Here is a 16,400-nt window from a genome sequence, read left to right on the forward strand (position 1 = left end):
TTCCAGCGCAAACAATAATATAATGTCCATGGGGCCAACTCTCTTCACTCACCCTATATGAAAATAATTAGGACTTTGACTAGAACTAAAATGGTCAATTTTTTACCGGTTAGGCCAATCAGATGGTGCTCAAATATAGTGGTTGACTCAAGGTAAGCTTTAAGCCCCCATACACTTTAAATAGCTGTTGATTGAATGATGCTTCGGCAGCAGCTATCTCAACCAACTCTCCCATTCACAGGAACGCTCGCTCGGCCAAGCACCCATGTGCTTTATGACAAAGCCGCTGCTGGACTCTTGTGGTGGCATCTTATTTCAAGAGAAAAGGATCAGCAGTTTGAAATTGGATATGCCAAATCCTTAGAGGGATTGTCCACCACTCAGACAATCCCTTCTCAATCTATATTTCCCCTCAGTAAAATAATAACACTTCTGGTACTGATGCTGTTCCAACAGTGTCGGCACTGGCTCTCCTGGGGCTCAAGTGACATTGGTATGTCACACGATCACTGTGGCCAATCAGCATTGGCTTCATTCTCCTGATCAGACATCAAGAGGAAGTGAGACCTGTTGTTTCCATCTCAATTACTATGGATGTTAATTATTTCCGAAGGAGAGGAGAGTGAAGCAAGCGCTGATTGGGCACAGGGATCGCATTACATAATGTCATGGGATCCCCGGGAGGGCCAGTGTCAACACCACTGGAAGAACACCAGCACTAGAAGTGAGTATGGATACACTTGATATATTGATAGCAAACATAAATATATCTTGGAGACACTTTACTTGGGCTTAACAACAGTGGATGTTTCTGATATATGTCTTTCTCTACCTTCAGATTATGTCTTTGTTACGCCAGTGGAAGTAGACTCCAATGGAGCCTACATCTCACATGATATCTTGCACAGTAGTCGGAAGAAGAGATCTACGCGAAGTTCAAAGTCTTCCTTGCACTACAGATTTTCAGCATTTGGACAGGAATTACACTTGGAGCTCCAGCCCTCTTCACTGCTGTCAAGCCAGTTTGCTGTGAATGTCCTAGGTAAAGATGGATCCTTAACAGATGTGGGGCAGACTGTGGAGTCCTGTTTTTATCAGGGATTTATCAGGAACTTTGAGAACTCCTCTGTGGCTTTATCTACGTGTGTGGGCATGGTAAGTCAATTTTTTAAGACACCTTTAGTCTCTCATAAAATAATGATTGACAAATTATATTTTATGGTCTAGCATTAAAAAGTTGGCAGAAACTTTTTAATATTTACGGTTAATCATAAATAACTTTCTCAGTTTACTTCCAGCACTGAAAAACTCAGTAGGGATCGCTGAATCAGTAGGTTTTTACATAGAAAATGCATTTCTTATTCAAAAAAGTGCTCGGAGGGATTTCGCGACCATATCCATGTCCATGGAGTATTGAGTTGTGGAACTCGATGTCTCTCCGTCCTCTTCATCATCAAAATTTTGAAACCATTCATGGAGCTTAATATCAACCGTCTTGGCCAATAGACCCAAAGATATTTGCTCTATGACATATAGAGCTGTATGACATCCAGAGCGCCACTCTACTCCAGTGGTCATGTTGGGTATTGCAACTCAGTTCCATTCAAGTGAAAATGGCCAAGAATGGCGCCGTTTCTGGAAAAAGAAGAATTGTAAAACAAATTTTGATCTCTAAAGATCCCTTTCTTGCCTATAATTTGATTTTTTTTGGGGATGGGCAAATGCTCTTCTATCAATCTATTAACATGAATAATGATAAAAACGTTCTTAAGATCTTTTTCGAAAAAAGACAAAGTATCTGGTTACAGGTAATTAACAAATGGAAATGGTTCTCGAAATGATAGAAGAACCATTATCTAGACCCCACCCATGGCACATTTACAATGCTTGACTGATTCGTTTGTATTGGAAATCCAAGGCTAATATCTGCCATGACAAGTATTACCCTTTGATTTTTAAACTTTTCACCCGATCTTGTCTGTTTGCCGTCTGTGAGGAGTCATCAGCTTCTTACACTGGCCAAAAATCTGCTGAGTCTCTCTTTATATGTGTTACACAAAGGGATTGTTTAAATCCTTTAATGAAAATAGATTATATATATATATATATATATATATATATATGATCTATTTTAGATCATATATATATATATATATATATATGATCTATTTTCATTAAAGGATTTAAACAATCCCTTTGTGTAACCCCCATCTTCTGTCATTGATCTGAATGCTCAGCGATCAGCAGTTATCTGTAGAAAAACTGGGCAGCAAGTGTTTGCTTTCCCTGCAGTGCCCCCGCAGGACAAATGAAGTATTGCACAGTGTCTATTGAAATGAGTAGGATGTGCTGATTCCTCGAGAACTAGATATGCTCTTTACAGTTATTCAATGCCATAAAGTTTCTGAATTGCTCACCCCCTCTATTAACTGAAAATACCCTAATAGTGTATGGAAAGTGGATTTTCTAAAGCAAAATCAAAACCTTTAATGGTGTTGTGCGCTTACAGCCAAATTAGTAATTCCAACATTCCTTGGTCTCATGGCTCTCAGATATGCAGTGGTGTGGAACCAGAAATGGTAGCCCCATTGTGAAGGGATTGCTTGTTTTTGCTGCTTCTTTGCTTTTTTTTCTTTTTAGAAGAGGGGCCTTTACCTTTATCTCATTGATGCATTCCTTTAGTTTCTAGGAATCACTTTGTTTCTTGGTTCCTCCTGTGTTTTGTATCTTAGTTTGTATGTCAACAAAGTATTTCTATGTATTTGACCCGGAGCAGGAAGCAACACTATCACTGGACTGTGTTATCAGAAAATGACCTATTGTTTTTTTGTTGTTGTGTTTTTATGTTAAACTAGCTGAAGAGCCCGGCGTTGCCTGGGCATAGTAAATATCTGTGGTTAGTTATAGCACCTCACTTCTCTTATTTTCCCATCACGCCTCTCATTTTCCCCATCACATCTTTCATTTTCCCTCTCACATCTCTCATTTTCTCCCTCACACCTCTCATTTTCCCCTCACTTCTCTTATTTTCCCCCTCACTCCTCTCATTCCCCCCTAACACTTGTCATTTCGACCTCACATCTGTCATTTTCCGATCACTCCACTATTTTCCCTCACTCCTCATTTTGCACTTAAACCTTTTCATTTTCACCTCACACCTCTCATTTTTACCTCAGTATATACATGGATGTCATCTCCCTTATATATATAATACACCTGTATGTCATCTCCTGTATATAGTATATACCTGTATGTCATCTCCCCTGTATATAGTATATACCTGCTGTGTGTCATCTCCCCTGTATATAGTATATACCTGTATGTCATCCCCTCCTATATATAGTATATACCTGTATGTCATCTCCTCCTGTATATTGTATATACCTGTGTGTCATCTCCCCTGTATATAGTATATATCTGTGTGTCATCTCCTCCTGTATATAGTATATACCTGTATGTCATCTACTCCTATATATAGCATATACCTGTATGTCATCTCCTCCTGTATATAGTATATACCTGTAACATAGTAACATAGTAACATAGTTAGTAAGGCCGAAAAAAGACATTTGTCCATCCAGTTCAGCCTATATTCCATCATAATAAATCCCCAGATCTACGTCCTTCTACAGAACCTAATAATTGCGTCCTTCTACAGAACCTAATAATTGTATGATACAATACTGTTCTGCTCCAGGAAGACATCCAGGCCTCTCTTGAACCCCTCGACTGAGTTCGCCATCACCACCTCCTCAGGCAAGCAATTCCAGATTCTCACTGCCCTAACAGTAAAGAATCCTCTTCTATGTTGGTGGAAAAACCTTCTCTCCTCCAGACGCAAAGAATGCCCCCTTGTGCCCGTCACCTTCCTTGGTATAAACAGATCCTCAGCGAGATATTTGTATTGTCCCCTTATATACTTATACATGGTTATTAGATCGCCCCTCAGTCGTCTTTTTTCTAGACTAAATAATCCTAATTTCGCTAATCTATCTGGGTATTGTAGTTCTCCCATCCCCTTTATTAATTTTGTTGCCCTCCTTTGTACTCTCTCTAGTTCCATTATATCCTTCCTGAGCACCGGTGCCCAAAACTGGACACAGTACTCCATGTGCGGTCTAACTAGGGATTTGTACAGAGGCAGTATAATGCTCTCATCATGTGTATCCAGACCTCTTTTAATGCACCCCATGATCCTGTTTGCCTTGGCAGCTGCTGCCTGGCACTGGCTGCTCCAGGTAAGTTTATCATTAACTAGGATCCCCAAGTCCTTCTCCCTGTCAGATTTACCCAGTGGTTTCCCATTCAGTGTGTAATGGTGACATTGATTCCTTCTTCCCATGTGTATAACCTTACATTTATCATTGTTAAACCTCATCTGCCACCTTTCAGCCCAAGTTTCCAACTTATCCAGATCCATCTGTAGCAGAATACTATCTTCTCTTGTATTAACTGCTTTACATAGTTTTGTATCATCTGCAAATATCGATATTTTACTGTGTAAACCTTCTACCAGATCATTAATGAATATGTTGAAGAGAACAGGTCCCAATACCGACCCCTGCGGTACCCCACTGGTCACAGCGACCCAGTTAGAGACTATACCATTTATAACCACCCTCTGCTTTCTATCACTCAGCCAGTTACTAACACATTTACACACAATTTCCCCCAGACCAAGCATTCTCATTTTGTGTACCAACCTCTTGTGCGGCACGGTATCAAACGCTTTGGAAAAATCGAGATATACCACGTCCAATGACTCACCGTGGTCCAGCCTATAGCTTACCTCTTCATAAAAACTGATTAGATTGGTTTGACAGGAGCGATTTCTCATAAACCCATGCTGATATGGAGTTAAACAGTTAACTCATCTGCTCCTGTATATAGTATATACCTGTGTGTCATCTCCTCCTGTGTATAGTATATACCTTTGTGTCATCTCCCCTGTATATAGTATATATCTGTGTGTCATCTCCTCCTGTATATAGTATATACCTGTATGTCATCTCCTCCTGTATATAGTATGTACCTGTATGTCATCTCCTCCTCTATATAGTATATACCTGTGTCTCATCTCTCCTGTATATAGTATATACCTGTGTGTTATCTCCCCTGTACATACTATATATCTGTATGTCATCTCCTCCTGTATCAGACCTCGTTCACATGTTATTTGATCAGTATTTTTTACCTCAGTATTTGTAAGCTAAATTGGCAGCCTGATAAATTCCCAGCCAAAAGGAAGCCCTCCCCCTGGCAGTATATATTAGCTCACACATACACATAATAGACAGGTCATGTGACTGACAGCTGCCGTGTTTCCTATATGGTACATTTGTTGCTCTTGTAGTTTGTCTGCTTATTAATCAGATTTTTATTTTTGAAGGATAATACCAGACTTGTGTGTGTTTTAGGACGAGTTTTGTGTGTCAAGTTGTGTGTGTTGAGTTGCGTGTGGCGACATGCATGTAGCGACTTTTGTGAGATGAGTTTTGTGTGGCGACATGCGTGTAGCAACTTTTTGTGTTTCGAGTTGCATGTGACAGGTTAGTATAGCAAGTTGTGTGCAGCAAGTTTTGCGCATGGAGAGTTTTGCGCGTGGCGAGTTTTATGTGTGGTGCCTTTTGAGTATGTGCAAGTTTTGTGTGAGGCAACTTTTGCATGTGTTGCAACTTTTGTGCATGTGGCAATTTTTCCGCGGGTGCAAGTTTTGCGTGTGGCAAGTTTTCCCATGAGATGAGTTTTGCACGTGTGGCGAGTTGTGCGTGAGCCTAGTTTTGCATGTGGCGAGTATTACGCGTGGCGAGTTTTGAGCGGCGACTTTTGTGTTTCGACTTTTATGTGGCGAGGTTGGTGTATGTGTGGTGAAATGTGTGCTGAGGGTGGTATATGTGTTCAAGCACGTGGTACTGTGTGGCGCATTTTGTGTGCATGTTCATATCCCCGTGTGTGGTGAGTATCCCATGTCGGGGCCCCACCTTAGCAACTGTACAGTATATACTCTTTGGCGCCATCGCTCTCATTCTTTAAGTCCCCCTTGTTCACATCTGGCAGCTGTCAATTTGCCTCCAACACTTTTGCTTTCACTTTTTCCCCATTATGTAGATAGGGGCAAAATTGTTTGGTGAATTGGAATGCGCGGGGTTAAAATTTCACCTCACAACATAGCCTATGATGCTCTCAGGGTCCAGACGTGTGACTGTGCAAAATTTTGTGGCTGTAGCTGCGACGCCTCCAACACTTTTCTTTTTCCTTTTTCCCCATTATGTAGATAGGGGCAAAATTGTTTGGTGAATTGGAAAGCACGGGGTTAAAATTTCACCTCACAACATAGCCTATGACGCTCTCGGGGTCCAGACGTGTGATTGTACAAAATTTTGTGGCTGTAGCTGCGACGGTGCAGATGCCAATCCCGGACATACACACATACACACATACACACATTCAGCTTTATATATTAGATGTATTATTTTAATGTTTTCATTTTTTTAATCAATATCTATGCTAAAAGAAACAAATGAGAAATCTTGAAATATTCATACATTCGCTAGGCCTAACATTAGACACTCTTCCTGTTCTGTGCAGGCTTTTCATCATTCTCATCATAACTGGCATGGTTACAATGAAAGGTAATAACGCTATATACAGTAGATAACACAGGATCCATTATACACAATAGGTGATATCACAGCGCACCTCCTCCTGTACAATCACTTATAACAGATCAATATACAGTAGATAACAGAGGATCCAGCATTCACTATTGGTGATATCACAGCTCACCTCCTCCTCCTGTACAATTATTGATAACACCTCTATATATAGCAGATAACACAGGATCCACCATTCACAATAGGTGATGTCACAGCTCACCTCCTCCTCCTGTATAATTATTGATAACACCTCTACATACAGTAGATAACACAGGATCCACCATTCACAATAGGTGATGTCACAGCTCACCTCCTCCTGTACAATGACTGATAACACCTCTATATACAGTAGATAACACAGGATCCATTATACACAATAGGTGATATCACAGCTCACCTCCTCCTCCTGTACAATCACTTATAACAGATCTATATACAGTAGACAACACAGGATCTACCATTTACTATTGGTAATATCACAGCTCATCTCCTCCTCCTGTACAATGACTGATAACACCTCTATATACAGTAGATAACATAGGATCCACCATTCACAATAGGTGATATTACAGCTCACCTCCTCCTCCTATACAGTGACTGATAACACCTCTATATAAAGTAGATAACATAGGATCCAACATTCACAATAGGTGATGTCACAGCTCACCTCCTCCTCCTGTACAATGACTAATAACACCTCTATATACAGTAGATAACACAGGATCCACCATTCACAATAGGCGGTGTCACAGCTCAACTCCTCCTCCTATACAGTGACTGATAACACCTCTATGTATAGTGGTTAACGGAGGATCCACCAGTCACAATAGGTGATGTCACAGCTCACCTCCTCCTCATGTACAATGATTGATAACACCTCTATATACAGTATATAACACAGCATGCATCATTCACAATTGGTGATGTCACAGCTCACCTCCTTCTCCTGTACAATGACTGATAACACGGTGGCGCAGTGGTTAGCACTACAGCCTTGCAGCGCTGGGGTCCTGGGTTCTAATCCCACCCAGGACAACATCTGCAAAGAGTTTGTATGTTCTCTCCGTGTTTGCGTGGGTTTCCTCTGGGCACTCCGGTTTCCTCCCACATTCCAAAGACATACTGATAGGAATTCTAGATTGTGAGCCCAATCGGGGACAGTTATGATAATGTGTGCAAAACTGTAAAGCGCTGCGGAATATGTTAGCGCTATATAAAAATAAAGATTATTATTATTATTATTATAACACCTCTATATACAGTAGATAACACAGGATCCACCATTCACAATAGGCGGTGTCACAGCTCAACTCCTCCTCCTATACAGTGACTGATAACACCTCTATGTATCGTGGGTAACGGAGGATCCACCAGTCACAATAGGTGATGTCACAGCTCACCTCCTCCTCCTGTACAATGATTGATAACACCTCTATATACAGTATATAACACAGGATGCATCATTCACAATTGGTGATGTCACAGCTCATCTGCTACTCTAAGTGTTTGGTTAGCCCCAGTTTATTTTAGGTGAGCAGATAGATAAATATCGTCCAGACTTGCCGATTCCAATCATCTCATGTATTTGGGGTTTTCCCATCTTTCGACCAACAGCAGATGTTGGGTAAAAGGATGGGGCATGTCGTATATCAACAAGCCTGTTTATTTTATTATTAATTAGCAACGTTGTCTCTAGAGATGTTTGATATTGGCTTACTTCTCTTTGAGTTGATGCATAGGAACCTTGTCCAGATGCCATGTTGGTAGTAGATCATGGCTGCCATATCTGAGCCCTTCAGACCTCCTCCTACGTGCTGGTATTCCTGAGGCCGCCTCTGGTAAGTAGGACCTGTGCTATGTCATAATTGGGGTACAAAACGTGCATGATGTCCTGCTTGGTCTACTAGTCAACAGAGGAACCGGAGATTCGGACAGGTAGGAGAACTTTCGCAGGTCTCTGGTCCAGTGGCAATGGAATACTAACCCGAGCGCCGAATATGAAATTGATAATCCCTTGCTATATAATGTGTTTGACCATCTTTACTTTTGGTTCTACTAAATTATTAATGTTGGTCTTTCTATGGTTGGCTCAATTGGTGACCTCTTTAGGATATTACGTTAGTTTTGGATTTATTGTATAAGGTATATATTAAGATTAAGAGTTTACTTAGAGGAACCATGACTTGTGATCTGACGGCGTCCAAAATGAATGCAATAGTTTTTATTATTGTCGTTTCAAAAAGTACTCCATCAAACAAACCAATGGCAAAGCGTCTTTATTTCATCGATACTTTAATCCAAATTAATTGTTCTAAAGAGCTCTGTGGACCATGGCTTGGGGAGAAAAAGATGCATGGTCCTTCAAAGGTTGTTTTCCCCTATAGCCCAGACCTTCATTGGATGTTGATTGTCCATTGATCTTACTACAGTTCCTTTTCCTTTTTATTCTTGATCAGTCTGCATAGTTAGCAGGTATCTTATGGTAAGAAGGTGTCAGGCCATTTAATCATGTCATCCCTGGAATCCTCTCCACAGGGTGCAGCAAAGCAGATCTGCTAATTATCTAATGATGAGATGTGTTTAAGCTTCCTGGGTAAATTGGATGCTGATGAACGAGCGAAATTAAAAGCATCCTGTGTTCTCACCTTCCGGTAGGTTACTCTTCCTCTATCAGATTTCTGCCTGTGGGTTTCATTTTCGACACATCTAGGGAGTCAATAGTTAAAAAGTGTCCGTGTAGCATTTGGAAAATGCTATGCTGTCCGAGGCCAAGTTTAGCCATCACACTGTCAGTCTGAACAATATCTCCAAGATTGAATGGCTTCAATATCCTTTTACACCAATTACTTTTGTCACTTGGATGCCCCTCTTTCCAGCTCCCTTTGTTCAATGCAATTAAAGTGGAAGTGGTGGTTCTTTTATACAGTTGGCAGCTCTTATCTTTTCTTTGTGTCTTTCATTAGCAGTAGCTTCACAACAATAAAACTGCAAGGACCCCCACCCCACCCGCTCTTTCAAGCCTCCAGTTTCCACAATGGGACTTAGAAGAAATTGCATTTCAATAGACTGTGAGGGTCTCTTTGATCTAATTTTTGGATGACCCAAATGATTCAGTCATTCAGTTCACTGCTGTCTTCTAATACTTTGTATTGAATGCTATGTGGTGAAAAGACTCATTTAGAGGAGGTTGCTAGGATGAGTGATCTTACAGTGACAGAGGAACCACACAGAATCCTACAAGTATTAGGTATATATCTGCACGATCAAGGGTGTAACTATAATAGGTGCAGGGGATTAAATCATGCCTGGGTCCTGGAGCCTAGGGATGCCAAACGCTCCCTTTGGCCCATATGAAAACATTATTATTAAGACCTGTGATAATTGGGCATCCTGTTGGATATTTTGCATTGGGCCACAATTTTCAAGTTACGACACTGTGCACAATGATTAATTGGTCGCTAAGGCAAGTAGTATTTTCTATTTTAATCATGATGTACTGATTTGTGCTAGGGAGACCCAATCCAAATCCATGGCCCATGAGGGATAATTTACCGGGCAGCCATAAGTTTAAAACTTGCTGCCTTATGTTGTGTACAGGGGCGGACATTCCCTTGGTGTCACCAGCGCAGCCGCACAGGGGCCCAAGATGTAAGGGTGCCCCATTCCACTTGTGGAAATATGCATGGTAATTAGAGTTGAGTGAATTTGTTCGGGTTCAGTCGCTGAATTTGAATTTTCCATATTTATGCCATATTGGTACCCTATTCTTGCAAAATTTATGTTTGATGATCGGTTCCGAACATATTCGGTAATTTCTACTCCCATTGACTCTAATGATGTTTGGCTGTGTTCGATTAATATTGCAAAAACAATATTCGTCACCGATCGTAATCGGAACCGAATTTTGAAAAATTCGCTCAACTCTAATTGTGATGAGCTATTGGAGTGGAAAGGGCCCATCCACTGTTCTTTCACGAGGTCCCTTTTCTGTCTGTGTCTGCTAGTGGCTGTGTAGATCCCCAAACATCTGTGACCCATTGTAGCATGGGCTCCAGAAGACCACTGAAGGTGCTTTGCTAGTAGCTCATTCTTTAGGGGTTCCCAATAGATATCTGTTGGTCAAACTATGGTTCGGTCAATCGTTTGGCTGGTAGCAATCTCTCTCGACTTCTACATGCAAAGGAGCCCTTTTTCTGTCAAACATTCCTGTGTTCTCTATGAGAGAGACTCTGCCAGAACCCTCGACTGACGGTTTTATCTCTCTAAGAACAAAATAATCGGCAGTTCATAACCAGACATGCTGCATCCTTATTTCCTCAGACATCGTCTATTGAGAAAGAGTCAGGAGGTGCCCCAAATACATTGAACGGACATTCAAGTTCTGTGAATTTGTAAGTTTAGGCTTTTATGGATCTTTCAAATCTTGATCAGATTGACATCTTGGAATTTGACAAGACAAGTCACCACCCATTGAACTATTTATGCCATATGACAGGGGACATTATTCCAGTAAAAGAGCCCAATGGCACTAGAATATATCACTACCATGATGGAGGGGTCTTGGTTCTCACAATGCTTAGGTAGGTGGTGTGTGTCACATCCACATAAAACCAGGACACAAGATTTCCCCAGCAGAAAATCACCCCATCACTCTGACTCCACCAGCTTTTCTTCTTTCCATAGTGTATCCTGGAGCCACTTTTTCCACAGATCACACACATGCACTTGAGTGTCCATGTAAGAGAACACGTGATTCATCAGACCTGGACTTCTTCCTCCATTGTTCCGTGTTCCAGTTCTGATTCTCATGGTCTCATGGTAGGCACTTTTTCGGCAGTGGACAGGAGTCAACATGGGCACTCTGGGCGTTCTGTGGATTTGTCACCCTATACACAACAAGCTACAATGCCCTGCACCTTCTGACATATTTCTATCATGGTCATTAGTAAGGTTTTTAGCAATTATTCTACGGTAACTCTTCTGTGGGATCAGACGAAACGGATTTACCTATTTACTGATCCTACAGGAATAAGGTGTAACAAGGGGCAAATGAAAGGGCAAAACCTATAGCGCAGGTGACAGGTGGGTGGAAGCTAAAAAGGCAAGACAATCTCAGGAAAAAGAAAAAAAAGTAAATGGAAGAATAATGGGGGTATACAGTCCCTTCTTGTCTCATCTCTACACTTCTATTTCCATATGAGATTTCCATGTTTAGCGCAACTTTAACATCACAAAGGAACCCAATATGGAAATATTTTGAAATATCCCAACAGAAGGTTCAATTTAATAGCATTCAGTGCATGTAAAGGATATTTCGAGGACAAATAATACATTTTTAGATATCTCCTAATATCATATATAGAATTTTTTGGGAGATTTCCAGAATTGTAATTTAGCTTCTTCTAAATAATTATCTTCAATATGCATGAAATCCTCTAAAGACTACCATATCAGCAATTCTGTACCATCTCAGGTGGTCTTCTGGATTTGTTACACACTGTGATTTAATCCTTCCACAGTTCCCGGTGCCCCCTCCTTACCGAAATGCAGATTGAATCACCAGGTCAAAGCCAAAGTAGAGCATCCCAGGAAAGTTTTAGGCTTAATCCTATTTTTCATTTTTTTGGAAGATATTTCCCTTACAAAACAATGGTAACTAGGGTTGAGCGAAACGGGTCGAACATTTTCAAAAGTCGCCGACTTTTGACAAAGTCGGGTTACATGAAACCCGATCCGACGCCTGTGCGGGGTCGGCCATGCGGTACGCGACTTTCGCGCCAAAGTCGCGTTTCAATGACGCGAAAAGCGCCATTTCTCAGCCAATGAAGGTAAACGCAGAGTGTGGGCAGCGTGATGACATAGGTCCTGGTCCCCACCATCTTAGAGAAGGGCATTGCAGTGATTGGCTTGCTGTCCGCGGCATCACAGGGGCTATAAAGGGGCGTTCCCGCCGACCGCCATGTTACTGCTGCTGATCTGAGCCTAGGGAGAGGTTGCTGCCGCTTCGTCAGAAGCAGGGATAGCGTTAGGCAGGGTCCATTAACCTCCAAACCGCTTGTGCTGCAGCGATTTCCACTGCCCAACACCACCTTCGGTTTGCAGGGACAGTGGAAGCTACTTTTTTTTTTTTTCCCCCCCTCAGCGCTGTAGCTCATTGGGCTGCCCTAGAAGGCTCCCTGATAGCTGCATTGCTGTGTGTACGCCGCTGTGCAAACCAACTGCTTTTTTCAAAGCACAAATCCTCTTGTTCCTTCCTTTCTGCACAGCTATCTTGTTTGTTTGTCCACACTTTTTATTTAATTTGTGCATCAGTCCACTCCTTATTGCTGCCTGCCATACCTGGCTGAGATTACTGCAGGGAGATAGTAATTGAAGGACAGTTCCTTTTTTTTTTTTTTTTTTTGTGGGAGATTAAGATTGGCATTTCTGCTAGAGTGCCATCCCTGTCTGTGTCATCTCTCACTCAGTGGGCCATAGAAAGCCTATTTATTTTTTTGCTTGATTTGGGTTCTAAAATCTCCCTGAAAAAATCACTACATCAATCAGTGGGAGAAAAATATTGGCCTCAGGGCTTGTGTGCCACTCCTTACTCCTGTGTGTGCCATCTCTCAGTGGGCCATAGAAAGCCTATTTATTTTTTTGCTTGATTTGGGTTCCAAAATCTACCTGAAAAAATCAATAAATCAATCAGTGGGAGATTAATATTGGCCTTTGGGCTTGTGTGCCAGTCCTAAGCGTGCCATCTCTCTCTCTCAGATAGTGGGCCATAGAAAGCCTATTTATTATTTTTTTTATTGGGTTTATAAATTTTCCCTGGAAAAAAAAAAAAAAGTGGGAGATTAATATTGGCCTCTGGGCTTGTGTGCCAGTCCTGAGTGTGCCATCTCTCTCACAAATAGTGGGCCATAGAAAGCCTATTTATTTTTTTGGTTGATTTGGGTTCTAAATTCTACCTGAAAAAATCAATAAATCAATCAGTGGGAGATAAATATTGGCCTCTGGGCTTGTGTGCCACTCCTGACTCCTGTGTGCGTCCTCTCTCACTCAGTGGGCCCTAGAAAGCCTATTTTTTGTTTTATTTGTTTTCTAAATTCTCCCTGAAAAAATCATTTTATTTTATTTGGTTTCTAAATTATTCCTGAAAAAAATCATTTTTTTTGTATTTTTTTTTTCTAAAGTCTCCCTGAAAAAAAAACAAAAAACAAATCAGTGGGAGATTAATATTGCCCTTTCTGCTTGTGTGCCAGTCTTGACTCCTGGGTGTGCCATCTCTCTCTCTCCAATTGTGGGCCATAGAAAGCCTATTAATTTTTTTGCTTGATTTGGGTTCCAAAATCTACCTGAAAAAATCACTTAATCAGTCAGTGGAAGATAAATATTGGCCTCTGGGCTTGTGTGCCACTCCTGACTCCTGTGTGCGTCCTCTCTCACTCACTGGGCCCTAGAAAGGCTATTTTATGTTTTATTTGTTTTCTAAATTCTCCCTGAAAAAATCATTTCATTTTATTTGGTTTATAAATTCTTCCTTAAAAAAATCTTTTTTTTTTTTTTTTTTTTTCTAAAGTCTCCTTTTTAAAAAAAAAAAACACAAATCAGTGGGAGATTAATATTTACATTTGCGCTTCAGTGACAGTCCTGCGTGTGTGGTATCTCTCTCATTTGTTGCCAACAACAACAGAGTGTGTAACATTGTGCCTGATTTTCGTTGTGGTCTCACCCACTTGTAAAGGGGTAGCTAAATCATACTGAAGTTACAGCTCACCGTGTAAGTTGTGTGACTGCAACAAATACCGTTAGTTTGGTAACGTTTTTAAAACAATGAGGAAGTCTGGTGGAAGAGGTCGTGGCCGGGGGCGTTCATTGTCAGCTGGTAATGAGGGTAGTGGTAGTGGTGGAGCATCAGGTGGTCGTGGGATAAAAAATATTGCACCTAAGTCTGGAGCTGTGGAGCCAGGTTCGTCGTCTGGCTACACAAGGCCTCGAACGCTCCCTTTTCTGGGAGTAGGAAAACCGCTTTTAAAGCCGGAGCAGCAAGAGCAAGTTTTGGCTTATCTTGCTGACTCAGCCTCTAGCTCTTTTGCCTCCTCTCGTGAAACTGGTAAAAGTAAAAGCAGCGCGTCGTTAGTGGATGTTCACGGTCAGGGACAAGTCGCTTCCTTGTCCTCTTCAGCAAAAACAACAACAGAGAAGAATGCAGCAGGCGACACAACGGGTTACTCCATGGAGCTCTTTACACATACCGTCCCTGGCTTAGAAAGTGAAGCAGTTAACAGTCCATGCCCATTACAAGTTGAATCTGACATGGAGTGCACTGATGCACAGCCACAGCCAGACTACTATGCTGGTCCTTTGACTCAGACCACAACATTGCCCTCGCAGGGTGCTGATCAAGAATCAGACCCTGATGAGACTATGTTGCCCCATCACGAACGCTATACCACCGACCGACATAGGTGACACAGACGAAGTTGCACACGAGCTACAAGAAGAGGTAATAGATGACCCAGTTCTTGACCCCGATTGGCAGCCATTGGGGGAACAGGGTGCAGGCGGCAGCAGTTCTGAAGCGGAGGAGGAGGGGCCGCAGCAGGCATCAACATCGCAACAGGTTCCATCTGTCGGGCCCGTATCTTGCCCAAAACGCGTGGCAAAGTCAAAACCTGTTGGAGGACAGCGTGGCCATCCGGTTAAAGCTCAGTCTGCAATGCCTGAAAAGGTATCCGATGCTAGAAAGAGTGCAGTCTGGCATTTTTTTAAACAACATCCAATTGATCAGCGCAAAGTCATCTGTCAAAAATGTTCAACTACCTTAAGCAGAGGGCAGAATCTGAAAAGTCTCAATACAAGTTGCATGCATAGACATTTAACCACCATGCATTTGCAAGCTTGGACTAACTACCAAACGTCCCTTAAGGTTGTAGCACCCTCGGCCAATGAAGCTAGTCATCAACGCAACATCCCTTCCGGCAGTGTAGGGCCACCATTTTCTGCACCACCTGCAGTATCTGTGCAGGTTTCTTTGCCAGGCCAAAGAAGTCAGGGTCAGGGAATCACCAGTTTTGTAGTAGGAAACACTGCATCTAGGGCACCGGCGGCAACAATACCATCTCCCACCGTCTCTCAGTCTGCCATGTCCACCGGCACCCCCGCTAGTTCCACGATCTCCAGCTCTCCAGTCCAGCTCACCCTACATGAGACTATGGTTAGAAAAAGGAAGTACTTAGCCTCGCATCCGCGTACACAGGGTTTGAACGCCCACATAGCTAGACTAATCTCGTTAGAGATGATGCCCTACCGGTTAGTTGAAAGCGAAGCTTTCAAAGCCCTGATGGACTACGCTGTACCACGCTACGAGCTACCCAGTCGACACTTTTTTTCCAGAAAAGCCATCCCAGCCCTCCACCAGCATGTTAAAGAGCGCATCGTCCATGCACTCAGGCAATCTGTGAGCACAAAGGTGCACCTGACAACAGATGCATGGAGCAGTAGGCATGGCCAGGGACGTTACGTGTCCATCACGGCACACTGGGTAAATGTGGTGGATGCAGGGTCCACAGGGGACAGCAAGTTTGGGACAGTTCTGCCTAGCCCACGGTCTAGGAAACAGTTGGCTGTAGCCATTCGCACCCCCTCCTCCTCCTCCTCGTCCTCCTGCAGAAGCGAGACCTCGTCCACAGACCACAGTCGCACAACCACTCCATCCGCAGCTGCCACTGTTGCACACCAGGTCTCCCATTATGGGGC

At 42.3% G+C, this 16,400-nt stretch overlaps 1 protein-coding gene across 1 annotated transcript in view; it reads left to right on the top strand.

The window, feature by feature from the left end:
- The window catches only part of ADAMTS18 (ADAM metallopeptidase with thrombospondin type 1 motif 18), a 119,765-nt gene that overhangs the window by 14,020 nt on the left and 89,345 nt on the right, over nt 1-16,400 (top strand). Inside the window, exon 3 of the mRNA XM_069738850.1 lies at nt 839-1,155. Within this exon, the coding sequence (XP_069594951.1) occupies nt 839-1,155 (317 nt within the window). The remainder of the gene's footprint in view (nt 1-838; nt 1,156-16,400) is intronic.

This window comes from Ranitomeya imitator, chromosome 9, assembly GCF_032444005.1.
Source record: "Ranitomeya imitator isolate aRanImi1 chromosome 9, aRanImi1.pri, whole genome shotgun sequence".
NCBI classification, from domain to species: Eukaryota; Metazoa; Chordata; class Amphibia; order Anura; family Dendrobatidae; genus Ranitomeya; species Ranitomeya imitator.